The sequence below is a fragment of the Haliotis rufescens genome, unplaced genomic scaffold (assembly GCF_023055435.1).
Source record: "Haliotis rufescens isolate VD_foot unplaced genomic scaffold, xgHalRufe1.0.p SCAF_12, whole genome shotgun sequence".
NCBI lineage: Eukaryota > Metazoa > Mollusca > Gastropoda > Lepetellida > Haliotidae > Haliotis > Haliotis rufescens.
Window position 1 is genome coordinate 39,325,568 of NW_025963802.1, and position 17,934 is coordinate 39,343,501.

Sequence of the window (17,934 nt, forward strand, 5' to 3'; positions counted from 1 at the left end):
GAACCTGAAAGTGACAGTCGGAATGTGTTTACTAATTATGCAACCTCGAAATATTTAACAGAGGGTATTCCGAACGACAGTTACGGGTTTTACGATTATATCCATACAATCTGGGCCATCTATAAGCCATTCCAGAATGTTGTTTTGGTCAGTTTTAACTTTTGTAATCGAGAATACGTCAAAATATGTTTTGAAGCGCAGGCGCCAGTTTGAAACTAGTGCCATAAAACTCGAGAAAGCTGCCTGCTGATTGGCTAATGTCGATTTCTTGTCAGTCATTTCATAGGTTGGTCAATGTTCGTGAAAGGTCATTCATGTCCTCAGATCTTTGGTCAGCGGTAGCGAAAACTAAGATCTGATTTTAATGAGATTGAATACAAATACACAGAAAGTGCTACCAGTGAGTGAGTGAGTAATTATTGCTTAAAGCCACATCAGCAATCTTGGAACGTTCTACCCAAAAAACATTGTTTGTATCTCCACTGTGGGTTGTTATTGAGTATTTGGTATCCAGACTCGGGATGACTTCACCTCATCCTGATTACACTTATAACACTTGTCATCAGTGATGCAGAAGTCACGTGGAGCCAAATGTGTCGGAGATTTCAGGAGTAGGATCCGATAGTCTGATGAAGAGGAGGAGGGCCTGAAGTAACATCATCCAGGTGGAACACGTGCAATGTACACGGTACACTGCATCAAACTGTGCTTAGAGTTCTAGCAGCATGTACTTGGCTGAGAGTGAATATTGTCAGTGTTTGAGGCGTAACTGAGTCTAGACAAACCAGAGCTAGACAGCACAATCCATGTCATTGGGGTATCATGAAACACATGCACACTGTATCTCATTCCACACACAATCCTAGTGCTACGGCTGTTGTAAGTCAAAGTTAAAGTATGGACTTACAAGTCTTGAATTCTTCAGAATCAAGTTTTTGGCACATACTTCAGTGACCAAACAATATAAGTGTACCGTAAGTGAATGGTATCTTATCTGTATTTCCTCTGCTTATCCAAAATCAAATCCAACGCTGGTTGATCGAACATGCATCAGCCCTCGTAATCAGGGTTACAATTTGAGGAGAGTATTACCTGACATCTCACGATATGATACATATCACGATACCAACAGACCATATCACGATACCGACAGACCATACCACTGGTATCCTGATACTCCCCAACAAATAGTAAAAAATGAAGAAATCCCTGAAATACAAATCTTAAACCTCTGCATACAAGCTTTTTTCTCTTGGAGGACTTTTCAAAATCAAACTGAAGACTAAATGCAGCAGGCGCGTGCACAGTTACCACTACATCCCTTGCTATGCTACCTCTGTCGTTATGCCATTTGTTCCTATTCTATTTATAGCATATCGCAATCTCACAAAATGATGATAAAAGTATCGTCTGTAACTAAGTACCGATGACATCATAGGTATCGGTGAATCGTTACAGCCCTAGTTAAAATGATAAACAATACTGGAATTGTTACTCTCTCCAAATATCATGTGACAAGGGTCACGCTAAAGGACAAAATGGCTACTGTCAAACACATAGTCGAGTGATCAAGATACACACATGTATCATGGTGATATATCGATACGTATAGTCTACATTCCCGTTTACCAGGTGGTCACTGACAGAATGGGAGTCACTCCGTGTGCGGAAGGGGTTGTGTTGCCTCTAGTGTGCCCTGTGCCATGTGACACCAGGTCAGGTTTCAGAACTGTAATATTGATATCCTCTACATGCTGAATTGCAAAATGACACATACTACTGACAGGATGTGTTATTAATTCAAACATTTAAGGAGAGTTAATCCAGCAGCAGGCATATTGATTAGTGTACACAAATTCATACGAAGGTTATAGGGTTAACCATACCAGGGCCCACTTGCACAAAGCGATCTTAGCTCTTAGATGATCGTAACTCCCATACTTTAACATAGGCTTACAATAGTCTTAGCACTAAGATCGCTTTATGCAAGCGGGTCCAGATGCCAACAAAACATACAAACAAGGGGAACAATCACACAGCTAACTCTACGAACTAAACAAGCCGATTAGCATGAGCCAGGCTGCGTGGGAAGGACTGTCCCGATGTCACAGAAGCTGATGGCGGTGGTTCACACACAATGGGCGACCATGCTGCAGTACTAGGCATGCTGGGTAAACCATTACGCACATCATTATCTAGATTCATTTGTGTGTCCCCGCTGTGAGGCAGCAAATCGCCTGCATCTGCTTCATCAGCGTGGCACCATGGGAAGGCGTCTAGAGAATCTTGGGACAGTCCCGGGTTTGAGTCCTCTATTTCTGTGTAGTTGTGGATCTGCTCCACCCATGAGTCACCCATGGCAACGGGGAGTGAGGATGCATCGTGGAACTGAAGCTCGGGCACTCTCGTTCCAAAACCAAACTGGAGGGGCCCAATTAGTGAAAATGAATATTTGTCTCAAGAGCATCTTCATCCCAAGAAATCTTGGTAATGCCAATGAAGGCTACAGATATAGAGATTTACACATGGCTCGGAAACTCACTCGGAAACTAGTCAGTCATTTTTTCGTTCCAAAACTCAAATATTTACATCAATATTACAATACCAAAATACCAAAACAAATTCCAAACCAAAAACATTCCTAAAATGGTTAAAACATTACTTGACACAAAAAAAGTTTATTAATGAATTTACCAAAGTCCAAAATATCCCTCAATAGCCAATAAACCTCTGATTCTTAGCCCAAGATATGAAATGACAGTTAGTACCAACAGGACAACTTGCAAGTTGACATAAGCGCAAGAGCTGGTATATACAGGACTATGTACAGAGTAGCCTCCCCTTGCTCACCTTCCCCGGACTACACTTGAGGATGTTGTCTACATTGTTGGTGTGAGTGGTCTCCCCTGCCGCTCCGTCCAACTGTTCCGCCAACACACGGGCCGCGGGGTGTTTCTTCACGTGTCTGTTGCCAGTCTTCCCTGATGCAGGGGGAGTATTCAAGGACATAAGATCATCCTCACTGGAAAAAAAAATTCATTCATTAGAACCGAGTAACATTCTTCATGCTACTTTTATTCTAACCAGTTGCAGAATTAGAGGACTAGGTTCTGGCAAATTGGCCATCTCAGTAAGTTTGAATCAAGTCTTTCAAACCTGGGTCTAGACCAACCCACAGCTCCTCAAGTGAGATAGTTACCAGTTTTGGGAAGTGGGTGGAGTTAATATAGTACTGGCAATTATCAGAGCAAAGATATTAATATTGCTTATAGTAGTGTATATTTGCCAGCCAACACACAGAAAATAGAGCGTCTTTTGACATCAAAGGCCCTTTGAGGCATCAGTAGGTCTGTAACTATGTTATGTAGGTACTTTTCATTGTTCAATAATTCACAACACCAAGTGAACTGAAGTGCCTGTTCTTTGGACAAAATGTGAATTGGTCCGGAGTGTGTTGTGTGAGGAAATATGTACCTGATACTATGACTCATCTTCAGTAACAATTACAACATCCTAGCACGTCCAGTGATAAACAAAAACATTGCTACTGGAAATATTTAGTCACACTCCCCCAGGACGTCTTCAATCTCCTCTAATCTGACATCACATTTTTACACTATACAGTACATAATCAGATATATAGGATTTCTCTGCAGGGAAAACAACTTCAAATTATTCCCATTTGTGCAAAGTATTAGTGAATGAACCGAGTTTTACTCTGCAATATTCCAGCTGTATCATGTTAGGACATCAGACATGCACCCTCTGTACCCATGCAGAGTTTCCGATGGCTGTCGGTCACCAGTCATTGACCGATAAAATTTTAATTTGACAGACAGTTTGTTTCAGTAGTCGGACTTTTGACAGATAGAAATGCTAAGCAAGTGTCACATGTGTCATAATTTCATAAATTTAAAGTAAATAGTAAGTCCTACTTACAGTATCGAGTAAATATAACACTGCACAGCTATCAAAAGTCATGATTGAAATTGTGAGCAGTGTGTTGTTGCATCATACTTTCTGTATCATAAGGAAACGATGTCAGGAGCTATTATGACTCAGTCATGTGCTTTTCTTCTCTCGAAGTTCAAAGGCCAGATTGTACAAATTCATCCGATCATGAACGGTATTGCATTGATTTGTTATCGCTCATCTTTTTTAACTTTCAGACTTACTGACTATTGCCACTGACTTTTTACATTTCCGGGGTCCGAGTCATTGACCTATACAGGTTTTTGTGTCAAAATCACTACCATGTGGGAAATGAACCCAGTGTTCAGTGAGAGCAGTCAACACTTTAACAACTAGACCACCTGGACAGTTCTTGATCAAATACTATCATATGAGAACAATATTCAAGATAAAAACTTCTACAGGCTTGAAGATACATCTGAGAAGTGGTGTGACATCCTACTATTTTCCCTACAAGTGAGATACTATTCACACAACATGAACATCACACAGCCACTATAACAGACATCTTTCCGTAGAGTTTGAAGCATGTTCCTTGAATTCAGTTCACCACAAAACAGTAGTCCATCTCACATTCCCTGCATCAGATTATTTCCCTTCCACCCAGCTTTTACTGTAATGCTATTGCTTTGAATGAAGCAAGTCTAGATTTTCCACAGGATCATAATCTTCCATCTCAGTCACTGCCCCTTTTCAATTTAAATGTTCTTGTTTCTATAAATATAATATATTTTCAGAGACTAAGGGTTAGTCTGACGTGACAGCATCCCTATGGTTTACCTGATGAGGAGTGTGATGACAGACATAGTGACAAGCCCTGCTGTCGGAGACGATGCCAGTCACTAGGAGCTACTATACCAGTCCTGTAGAGCGGTCGGTCAGTGTGCCGGTGTCTGACCCAGTGACAGTGGTCAGTGACAGGCTGGTCATGTGACACAGCCGGAGCCTGGGGCTTACATAACTCAGTGCTTCATTCAGGCAGTTCATGCAGAAAATGTTAGGTAACTTAGATATTACCAGTCATGGCCTCATGGACACCCAAGAAATATGTTATAATCAGGTGATCTGCTATCTTATGTGCTTTATCTGAAGGTTTCAAATACTGTTTATTTGCCAGTTAAGATTTCCTTAATGAGGAGTGAGTGAGTATGGTTTTACGCCGCTTTTAGCAATATTCCAGCAATATCACGATGGGGGACACCAGAAATGGGCTTCACACAGTGTACCCATGTCGGGAATCGAACCCGGGTCCTCAGCGAGACTTGCGAACGCTTTAACCACTAGACTACCCAACCGCCCCTATTTCCTTAATGAGGAAATAATGTGACTTCAAATCTTAACTTTACTTTAAGCAATACTGAAGCAATTTACAGCACAAACACCAAGAATGGACTTTACAAATGATTATTACCCACAGGGGAATTGAACCGTGGTGAACACATTAACCACTAGGCTACCCGCACACTTCCGAACTATAGAGGGTTACTATTCTGGCATTAGACTAATATTTAGTCTCTGAAAAGAAAAGTAATATATGATTTGGTTAATATTTTATAATATATAATTTTTTACAACAGATAGGTGCCCAGAGATACACTTCTTAAAATGAAGACATCTAGACTTGCTGAAATACTATATACACATTGAAACTGTCTCGATACTTATGTTTCAGGGTCTGAGGCTATTCTGGTATATCAATAAAGGTCAGTGGGCCTGACTAATTGGGCTGGCTTGGCTGTCAGACTTGAGGAGTTAGTGACCAGTCCAGCCTAGCCACCACCCAGTGTTGGCAGTGGACCGTGACAATCTGGACATGACTGAAGGCTGATTACATCGCTAACCTCCATCACAGATATAGCTGGAATATTTCATAACTAACTAATTAGGAAGTTGAACTGATACTGAGACTGTAGACTTGAACCGATGTTCATAAAGAAGTTGAACTGATACAGCGACACTGTTAGCTTGAACTGATGTTCATTGAGAAGTTGAACTGATACAGCGACACTGTTAGCTTGAACTGATGTTCATTGAGAAGGTGACCTGATACAGCGACACTGTTAGTTTGAACTGATGTTCATTAAGAAGGTGACCTGATACAGCGACACTGTTAGCTTGAACTGATGTTCATTGAGAAGTGATCTGATACTGAGACACTGTTAGCTTGAACTGATGTTCATTGAGAAGTGATCTGATACTGAGACACTGTTAGCTTGAACTGACGTTCATTGAGAAGGTGATCTGATACAGCAACACTGCTAGCTTGAACTGATGTTCATAAAGAAGTTGAACTAATACAGCGACACTGTTGGCTAGAACTGATGTTCATTGAGAAGGTGACCTGATACAGCGACACTGTTAGTTTGAACTGATGTTCATTAAGAAGGTGACCTGATACAGCGACACTGTTAGCTTGAACTGATGTTCATTGAGAAGTGATCTGATACTGAGACACTGTTAGCTTGAACTGATGTTCATTGAGAAGTGATCTGATACTGAGACACTGTTAGCTTGAACTGATGTTCATTGAGAAGTGATCTGATACTGAGACACTGTTAGCTTGAACTGATGTTCACTGAGAAGGTGATCTGATACAGCGACACTGTTAGCTTGAACTGATGTTCATTGAGAAGTGATCTGATACAGCGACACTGTTAGCTTGAACTGATGTTCATTGAGAAGTGATCTGATACTGAGACACTGTTAGTTTGAACTGATGTTCATTAAGAAGGTGACCTGATACAGCGACACTGTTAGCTTGAACTGATGTTCATTGAGAAGTGATCTGATACTGAGACACTGTTAGCTTGAACTGATGCTCACTGAGAAGTGATCTGATTCTCAGACACTGTAAACTTGATACTATGATTAATCGTTCATTGGATGGTGACTGTTGCTGGCATTTAAATTATTGAAATAATATTGCATTTCTTTTACATTTCATTTTACCATGACAACAGCCATTATTGTAAGACAACTTCATGGAAAAAACCTTTTACATTCAAAACAAACTAAAAGAGAGAAACAGGTGGTTGAAAATTGTGAAAAATAATTAAAGATGATTGATTTTCCACATTCATCACCATCATCACAACCCAAGCTTATTGCACTTGTTATTTATGACTGCCCAGAGCACTGTGTCAGGGTAGAGGAGAGAACTTGACACCCTGAACTGAGACAAGCATCAAAATTGATTTCTACTCAACACTCAACAGGCTCAATTAATTTTCTCCACAAAAGGCCATTTCAATATTGCCATATTTCTCTATCTGAAGCTGCTTGCTACTAGCAGACTTACGCTAAAATATATAATCTTGATAGAAACTGAGAGCTACATCCAAATTGAAAAGGAGCTCCAGTGAGATGGGATATTCCTGAAAATGCCCAAAATCTAGACTTGCTTTTGTTAGGACTATAGCATTACAGTAAGAGCTGGATGGTAGGGAAAATAATATGGTTGAGGGACTGTGAGACAGACTGAAGCTACACGCTGTGCCAGTGGATGTGACTTCATAGTTCATTCTTTGTCAGTATCTTTCATGTAAATAAGACTGCCTCTGTGGTCTAGTGGTAGAGCGTACGCCCTGAGAGCAGTCCAAGGTCTGGGGTTCGATCCCCGGCCACATCATACCAAAAGACATTAAAAGATGGTACATGTTGTCACCTCCCTGGTGCTTGGCATTAAGGTGCTAAATTAATGTGTGGTTGGCTCGGAGTCAGTATACTGTGTCTGAAAGGGGTATTCACGTCAAACTGCAGCATGGTATCTCAGTGGGCTGGCACTATAAAATTGGCATTAGTCCAGACTATTACAAGCAGTCACACACACACATCAGTATATAAGTCGCACATCAGTATATAAGTACAATAGTCTTGGACTCGACGTTAAGCCCCATTTCACCTCACCTCATGTAGATAACAAGAATTAAATTAGCAAAAATAGCAAATTATATCTGTGTTGTCATGATAGTGTTCAACATAAAGGAGAACCACAGGGATCCTTAAATTTTGCTCCCTTAATCTTATTAGAATCAAGTGACTCCCTCAATTCTAGACCTGTGAAGTTTCGGGGGTAGAATAGGTCTTCAGCAACCCATGCTTGCCGTAAAAGGTGACTATGCTTGTCGTAAAAGGCGACTAACGGGATCGGGTGGTCAGGCTCGCTGACTTAGTTGATACATGTCATTTATCCCAATTGCGTGGATCGATGCTCATGATATTAATCACTGGATTGTCTGGTCCAGACTCGATTATTTACAGACCGCCGTCATATAGCTGGAATATTGCTGAGTGCGGCGTTAAACAACAAACCAACCAACCTCAATTCTAACACTCAACATTAGGGTTATAACAAGGACTCCTTGACTTTCGTGCTTCATAAGTAATAGCATTACCACCCCAATAATATCAAGAGAAATGAACTTATATGATTGGAAATTTCATAAATTTATGATTATTTTCTTGGTTTGAAACTAAAAGCAATCAATAATCAATGACAGATTAATTGGAACAAGAGTACTATGGACGTCTTCCTTAGTGGTTGAGATGGACTCAGCCGCCTCTGTAGATTTACACTGTTTACTTTCACAGTCTAGCACTCACAGATCAATTCACTGTAAATACCAAAAAGTGGAGGTGCAAAACCTAATGAGATTTAGTGGATCTGTAAGTTTGATAAAGGGAATGGTGGCTTGTACAGCTGAAGAATGAATACCGTATATGACCGCAGATAGGAAAACATGTAGGAGACTATTGGCATCAACTAAGTCATCAAGCCTAACTATTTAATCCATAAGTCACCTTTAACAACAAGCAAGGTTCCTCCGGAGGACCGACTCAACCCTGGCTACACTCAGCCATGCTGTGGTCACAAGAACATGGAACTGCTATAAACCATCAACAGGACACGAGGGTGAGTCAGTGAGGATTGTTTTACGTCACTTTTTGCCATATTCCTGCAATATTCCTGCAATATTCCTGCAATATCATAGCGAAGGACACAAGAAACAGGCTTCACAAGTTGCACGCGGATGGGAAATCGGACCCAGATTTTCGGGTTGAAGAGCAAACGCTGCAACCACAAGGCAACCCCACCGCACCACTAATTTTAGTTCATTATAACCGTAGTTCGTCACAAGCATATGTACAGCATATATACAGCAAATGGCCAGTACAATAAAATAAGTTCATCATATCTGTCAGTTCGTTATAAGCGTGTTCTTTACAAACGTAGTTTACTGTTAATTCCCAAGACCTCTCAGTACTGATGTTGCCCCTGATCCAGGAGTGGCTCAGTCAGAGAGGCAGCAGAGACTCTACTCTGTGTGACATGACATTTACAACCACTGGGGCAAGTCGACTGTTTCATTATGAGAAACACAAGGATATATTTGTTTAATGACTCAGAATATTTAAGTGGATAGCTCAAAAAGAGGCAACCACAAGGCAACCCCACCGCCCCAACCTGTCATGGTATCCTTTGAAGGAATACTTGAGAGACCTCTGCCTCTACCACAGTGCATCATCATTATACACAAAAGTACCTCACCAGTCCTGCAGATGCATGCGAAAGAAAAACAATTTCTGTTACTTCATCTGCCACTGCCAGTGTCTCACACCAACAGTGTAGACAAAAGTTTCATTACAAGATATGCACCTACAACAATCAGCTCAGATGAAAATGCAGATCAGCATCAAGTCTAGACATGTACCACCAGCACATACTCAGACATAAAACTACAAGATCAACATCAAGTCTAGGTACATACAACCAACAAAACATAGGATATCAATACAAGAACTGTATCAAGTCTAGGTACACACCTTCAACAAATCGTAGGATATCAATACAAGACCAGCATCAAGTCTAGATACATACCATCAACAAAACATAGACTTTACTACAAGACCAGCATCAAGTCTAGATACACACCATCAACAAAACATAGACGTCACTACAAGACCAGCATCAAGTGTAGATACATACCCTCAACAAAACATAGACGTCACTACAAGACCAGCATCAAGTCTAGATACACACCATCAACAAAACATAGACGTCACTACAAGACCAGCATAAAGTCTAGATACATACCCTCAACAAAACACAGACTTCACTACAAGACCAGCATCAATTCTAGGTACATACCCTCAACAAAACACAGACTTCACTACAAGACCAGCATCAATTCTAGGTACATACCCTCAACAAAACACAGACTTCACTACAAGACCAGCATCAATTCTAGGTACATACCCTCAACAAAACACAGACTTTACCACAAGACCAGCATCAAGTCTAGGTACATACCATCAACAAAACATAGACGTCACTACAAGACCAGCATCAAGTCTAGGTACATACCACCAACAAAACATACACGTCACCACAAGGCCAGCATCAAGTCTAGGTACATACCCTCAACAAAACATGAACTTTACCACAAGACCAGCATCAAGTCTAGGTACATACCATCAACAAAACATGAACTTTACCACAAGGCCAGTATCAAGTCTAGGTACATACCCTCAACAAAACATGAACTTTACCACAAGGCCAGCATCAAGTCTAGGCTGTACCCCCAGCATACACAAGGATTTCACTGAAACAACAGCATCAAGTCTTCAGCAGTTCCGTTACACAATCAACGATTTCTTCACACCATGGATTGTCAGAGGCATGTATTTCCCCACAAGTCAGTATTCCAGCACATATTTCTGTCAGCTGATCTGCCGGTTCCTCATTCCACCAGCAGCAGCACAGACAGACAGGCAGGGAGGATGTGGAGGCAGGCTGAGCGGCTGGGGCATCTCGCCTGTACCTGGTCCTGTGTCTGCGAGGGCATCTGCTGCTTCACAGTGAATGAGGGAATGACTGGCAATCATTAAATGAATCACACATCCTTGTTGAAACCTTACATAAATTCTTCCTGAACACCCTACTCATACTCTCATTTCTGTCGAACACATAATGACGTAACAAGCAATCAATTATGACTTGGAATAATGTTTACTGAATCCATTAATTTTTGTCCCACATAACACTAGGTAATCATGATGCTAGTAACTTGAATAATCTTGTCGTTACTAACTTGAATAATCTTGTTACTAACTTGTAGAATCTTGTCGGTAGTTACTTGAATAATCTTGTCGTTACTAACTTGTAGAATCTTGTCGATAGTAACTTGAATAATCTGTGTTACTAACTTGTTTAATCTTGTCCTTAAGTAACTTCATAATCTTGTCCCTAGTAAATTGTATAGTCTTGTTCTTAGTAAATGTGATCAATCGCGCCACAATTACTTCAACTTCCTGTTAACAAGAGCATGAATAACAGCCAAGGGTCCCCTATCTTAATGAAGCCTTATCCCGAGAGACACAGTAGTGTGACAGCCACTGACAAGGGTCTGGCAGATGAAGTGGGAAGTAGTTAAACTCTGGAGAGTGTTGAAGCTCACCACCAGACTGTCTTAATCACTGCACCTGACTAGGTTCACACACTGCAGACACCTGATACCGACAACAGTCCTGGGGGGGACAGGGGAGAGTTGTAAACGGGACATTGATGACACTCTCAGCTACCAGACAGCTTTATATATCAATCCTAAGAGATGATTAGGAAGAAAATCAGACAGGTGTATCTCATGAAATCATGGATAGTTTGCAACATTCAGTCCTTAATGTCTTGGACCTAAACTACCTTGTTTCACCCTTGTGAATATCGCACTCAGCAATATTCCAGTTATATGACGGCGGTCTGTAAATAAGAGTCTGGACCAGACAATCCAGTGATTGAAAGCATGAGCAACAATGCCAGGCATTAGGTTGGTGTGATGACATGCAGTCAATCAAGTTGAGGTTTGAGTTTGACAACCTGATCCTATATATAGTCGCCTCCTATCACCAGCCAGAGAGTGCTGCTCACATATTCTAACCCAGTCTCCCTGGGTGCCTCATGATGACAGGTATTCACAGTGGTAGAAACTATCGTTTTTAGTCCACTAGTCCTTATAATGATAACATATAGCAAAACCCTTAAAAACGGCAAATTTCTAGTAGTCCTTATGATACTTTGACTATTGAGCAGTTTGGCAAGGACTACAGGACTAGTGCCAATTTCTAACGCTGAATTCAGCCAATATGTGATTTCAAATCTACAAAGGGATTTAATTGGGTCTATCTATAATTGAGTCGAGGTGACTCTGAGTAATAAATTCTGGGCGTCTTCACTTGATTTCCAAGAACTTTATCATTGCACTTACATAAAAGCATGTTACATATGTAAGATAAATTGATGAAAGTCACACATAGAACATGCAGTGTACAGTAATTTTGATAAATTGAATGCTTCAAACAGCGGAATAAATTTGGCTAAATTATTTGTGTCCAAATCTCAATTTGTATGCATAAAGGACACAATCTTTTGTCTTCAATAAATACTGCTTAATATGTTTTTTAAGTATAGTAAACTACGGTTTTAATGAACACAAAGAGACCACTAATTTTAGTTCATTATAACCGTAGTTCGTCACAAGCATATGTACAGCATATATACAGCAAATGGCGGGGACAAAAAAATAAGTTCATCATATCCATCAGTTCGTTATAAGCGTGTTCTTTACAAACGTAGTTTACTGTTAATTCCCAAGACCTCTCAGTACTGATGTTGCCCCTGATCCAGGAGTGGCTCAGTCAGAGAGGCAGCAGAGACTCTACTCTGTGTGACATGACATTTACAACCACTGGGGCAAGTCAACTGTTTCATTATGAGAAACACAAGGATATATTTGTTTAATGACTCAGAATATTTAAGTGGATAGCTCAAAAAGAACAAAATAATTCAGATTGACTTTTTGGGCATGTGGACCAACAGTCGCCAGTTTGCATTATTATTGCTATGGTACTGATAGAAACCTTTAACTTATAAGACACAATAAATGTTCACTCCTGAAGTTAATTATGACTGTAATGAATCTAAAAACTAATGTATTTGTCAATTACACTCAGATTTGGTGGCAGTCACAATGAGGAGATCATGTACATAGGCTTGTCTCAGGCCCTGTCAATAACAATGTCCTACTGCACTAGATAGAGCTGCCCAGTGCAATACATTAGACCCCATCAATCATACACTGTCAGCACAAATCATGGCTAAAAGTAGCCTGCAATCTACAGGGCTCAACTAGCCACCTCTAATCAAAAGGTCATTAAAATTCCACGCCTGTAAACGACACCCCCCACATATATGCACCTGAGAGAGCCCCACTGAATGACATGCCTTTCTGCTGGCTATTTCTAATTGAAGGGTCATTAAAATTCCATGGTGCCAACCATCAACTGCTCTGCAAATTTCAGCCCCATAGACTCCAACATTACAGAAAAATAGCTGGCCATTGTTGGTTCAAAGAGTCACTACAAATCCCTGGTAGTAAACAATGGGCGACACTTATGCATAATAATAGACAGCCCCCTTACATGTTGATCAGCGACATCTCAATGCAGTAATCAGATACGATTTGTCAGGCGATCCACTACATCAACAAACAGTCAAATCATGTACATTATACATCGCCATAACCGATCATCACACAACACGATCATCAATACCTGAACCCTGTCGCATTGTTTATGCCGATATATTCCTGGCAGCATTCCACTGTATTCACCAACACCTAAATTGTGAACATCGGAAACATACACCATGGTACATCCATTCACCATCACAGCGGTTCACCAGGCAACTACAACAAGATCCATTCAGCTCCAACTAGACACAGGGCTGTGTAGGGGACCCACCCTGGACGTCAGCCAGCCATGCATAAAGCCCTACTCTGTTACCGTGTGGGTGGTGGTCCTGTCTGTTCGGTCTCCCCACCCTGGTCGAGCACGACTCCCCTCCCTGCTGCCACCGTACATTGCAATGCTGGCTTACCGTGGATGAGTCAGGGATGGAGATGGCAGAATCAACAGTACTGTAGGCTGATGGCCGGCGTGCACTGTAGCTAGCCATGGAAACTCTCTCCATCTTTATTGATCAGGCCCAGGAACATTCTCCTGTTGTGGGTTCACCAGTTGCTGGTGGTGTAGTGTGTGTGTGATCGGTGTAGTAGAATCATCCTGCCCTTCATCCACTCATGGGTGGACTGGCAATGAAGTGCTTGTCGATCCGGATAATTTATTGGGCCAGGGGCTCATTTCACAATGGGATCGTTGCTATGACTATTGTAAATCCCATACTTTAACATAGACTTCCGGCAGTCATTGCGCTAAGATCGCTTTGTGGAACAAGGTCTGGTGGTGCTACAGCTTACTCCCACTGGGACAACATAGACAGAGCAGTCTGGATCAATGATGCATACTCCAACACAACAAATTCACACACAAATTTGACAATAGATTATCCCATCACCTCCCTGTAAAATTCCATTTTTACTGGATAATCTATGAATGTGACGTTTTTCCTCCTTGACCAGCATCACAGTGGGAATCTCTGCTTCACATTAACTAGGCCATTGACACAATCAAATTCAAATGAGTCACTTGATATTTCCAAAATATGAAAAGTATGCAAATTTCAAAGGTCGTGATTAAATTTCACTTCAAGCTGTAATAAAAGTATGAACTTTTCAATGGTAATTTTTCGAAGGATAATCTATTTCTGAAACATTAATAATTATTTCTATTAATAGCTGAAAGAGTTCGTGCAACTTCTGAAAAGTTATAATATTGGTCGGAGGATATCAGTTATGGTGTTACAGTGTTGCGTTTTCCTGTAACTTGTTATTTGTAGCACGGCTGTACAATAACTAACTGCCTCACAGCTGGGGTATAACGACACAATCAAGTGATATTTCCTACTACTTGAACAACACACACTTCAAAGGTCAAAACAGAACAATGTAGCAGAGTATAAAACATTCCTCCATCTAAGTAAACCAAGAGCCCTCCTTTAGTTTAATCAACCAAGGGCCCTTGCCCCAGCTCAGTAAACCAACAGCCCTCCCTGTATTTCAGTCAACCAAGGGCCCTTCCAAGTTCAGTAGATTAACAGCCCCCCCTTCAGCTCAGTCAACCAAGAGCCTTCCTTAATTCAGTCAACCAAGAGCCCTCCCTAGTTCAGTAAACCAACAGCCCCCCTAGTTCAGTAAACTAACAGCCCCCCCCCCCCCCCTTCAGCTCAGTAAACTAAGTGCCCTCCTCAATTCAGTCAACCAAGGGACCACCCTAGGTCAGTAAACCAAGAGCCCTCCTGTGGCTTAGTAAACCAAGAGCCCTCCTTTGGCTCAGTAAACCAAGAGCTCTCCCTTGTTCAGTCAACCAAGGGACCACCCTAGGTCAGTAAACCAAGAGCCCTCCTTAATTCTGTCAACCAACAGGCCTCCTTTAGCTCAGTCAACCAAGAGCCCTCCCTTGTTCAGTCAACCAAGGGACCACCCTAGGTCAGTAAACCAAGAGCCCTCCTTTGGCTTAGTAAACCAACAGCCCTCCTTTGGCTCAGTAAACCAAGAGCCCTCCTCAATTCAGTCAACCAAGAGCCCTCCCTAGTTCAGTAAACCAAGAGCCTTCCTAGTTAAGTAAACCAACATCCCGCCCTCATTCAGTAAACCAACAGCCCCCCTTCAGCTCAGTAAACTAAGAGCCCTCCTCAATTCAGTCAACCAAGGGACCACCCTAGGTCAGTAAACCAAGAGCCCTCCTTTAGCTTAGTAAACCAACAGCCCTCCTCAATTCCTGTTAACCAAGAGCTGTTCTAATGTTCAGTAATTAGGTGAGAAGTGTCTGTCATTGTATTACACCTCTGACATAGAGCAAAGTCGAGCCATCAGTCATCACCCCCCTCTCCCCTACCAGGTGCCCTCCTTCTGCACACACTGTGTAGTCATAATGTACTCCCCACAGACTCATCAGCTCATTGGAGCCATACACCATCACTTTACCATCATTGTTTTACAGCTAACTGCACAATATAACATTAATCCTTGAAACAATGTTACATGTGACACAAAAACATACACAGGTTACTAAAATGTTTTAAACTGTTTCATAAAAGAACATTTATAATAAACTGATGACATTTTGTAAGCAGCCATGTTACTTGCTATGCTAATTGCTGCAAAGAAGCTTAACTTCTGTGTGTTCAAGCCAAACAACAACCAGGTTTGCTGCAGCTTCTTCACACACATATGTCTATCTACCAACAGCCGTCAAGTAGAAGGCTTGTGCCCCCAGCTAACTGCCTATCTGAACAAGTAGAGTAGATTCTCTCTGAGTAACAATATCTACATGTATCTGAAGGGTCCTTGAGGTGAGCCTACACACTTCCTATCACAAGATCCATGAAGGTTCGGGTTAGAATAGCAACCCATGCTTGCCGTAGAAGGCGACTATGCTTGTCTTAAGCAGCGACTAATGGAATTGGGTGGTCAGGCTCGCTGACTTTGTTGATGCATGTCATCGTGTCCCGATTATGTAGATCGATGCTCATGATGTCAATCTGTGGATTGTCTGTTCCAGACTCGATTATTTACAGACCGCTGTCATATAACTGGAATATTGCTGAATGCGGCGTTAAACAAACAAACAAATCCTATCACAAACTTTTTGAAGGTTTTCTACACCTTATCCGACTATGTGGCTGGTTTATGCTGACAACAAACCTGTCATGCCCATGTACTGCCAATATCTCACAACACTTACTTCAGGATCAACAGGACATCATACTTTCACTACTAATACCTGTGCAATTTCTCAGGAAACAGTACCCTGCAATTAACACTATATAAATACATTGCAAGTGATTCCATGTCATTTGATTGGCTTACCAAGCAATTATTTTTTGCATTATGCTTCAATTAACCTAAACAATAGCAGTCCCACTTGCAGGCAATATGAGGGTCCTCTTAAGTAATGAAACGATGTATTGTACTGTATGTTTTGATATTTACTTTAGAGTCTGGAATGAATCAATGATATGTGGACAGTGGTCCTGATTGATGGATGAAATGACAGACAACCATGACTGTTCTTCATGTACTGTAGGTGCAGTGATTATTATTGTTCATCCCTCAGGTTGGTTGGTTTGTTGTTTAACGCCGCACTCAGCAATATTCCAGCTATATGATGGCGGTCTGTAAATAATCGAGTCTGGACCAGACCATCCAGTGATTGATATCATGAGCATCGATCCACGCAATTGGGATCGATGACATGCATCAACCAAGTAAGCGAGCCAGACCAACCGATCCCGTTAGTCGCCTTTTACGACAAGCAGAGTCACCTTTTACTGCAAGCATGGGTTGCTGAAGACCTATTCTCGCCTTTTACGACAAGCATAGTCACCTTTTACGTCAAGCATGGGTTGCTGAAGACCTATTCTACCCCGGAATCTTCACGGGTCTCATCCCTCAGGATGCAGTATATTATTTTTCTGCGTCCAATCTCTACATTTGTGCGTACTTGCATGACGCACATTTGTGTGTTGTGGAAAACCTGACGTCACTGATTTTGTTTCTTTGTCTACACTTATTTTGAATTACAGATGAAATAAACATTCTGAGAAGTTCTTATTGTTGACTTTCATATTTATAAGGATTGACTTCATTACTTTTGCACTTATGGAGGTGTGAATGTAAAACACGTTTCTTAAATTCATATCTCCAAAAAGTATTGAAGTCAATTCTGAACTACCTGTGCAATATCTCAGGTTTTGTTTGTTTGTTTGTTTGTTTGTTTGTTTGTTGTATAACACAGCACTCAGCAATATTCCAGCTATATGATAGTGGTCTGTAAATAAGGAGTGAGGACCAGACAATCCATTAATTGACATCATGAGCATCAATCCACGCAATTGGGACACGAAGACATGCATTATCCGAGTAAGTGAGCCTGACCACCCAATGTCACCGGTGATACCCAGTGCACTAATACTCAACTACCACCCTATAAAGTATCTTCCAGCAGCAC

At 41.3% G+C, this 17,934-nt stretch overlaps 1 protein-coding gene across 7 annotated transcripts in view; it reads right to left on the minus strand.

Annotated features, from left to right (window-relative positions):
- The window catches only part of LOC124150937 (transforming acidic coiled-coil-containing protein 2-like), a 99,572-nt gene that overhangs the window by 19,901 nt on the left and 61,737 nt on the right, over nt 1–17,934 (minus strand). For 5 of the 7 annotated variants that reach the window (XR_007220165.1, XR_007220166.1, XR_007220164.1 and 2 more), the window contains exons 8-9: nt 2,851–3,022; nt 2,188–2,421 (exon numbers count right to left, since the gene is read on the minus strand). Coding sequence is in view for 4 of the 7 variants with exons in the window: in XM_046523144.2 (XP_046379100.2) it covers nt 2,188–2,421; nt 2,851–3,022 (406 nt within the window). In the remaining 3 variants the exon portion in view is untranslated. The remainder of the gene's footprint in view (nt 1–2,187; nt 2,422–2,850; nt 3,023–17,934) is intronic. The other 2 variants (XM_046523146.2, XM_046523145.2) reach the window with 1 other exon arrangement.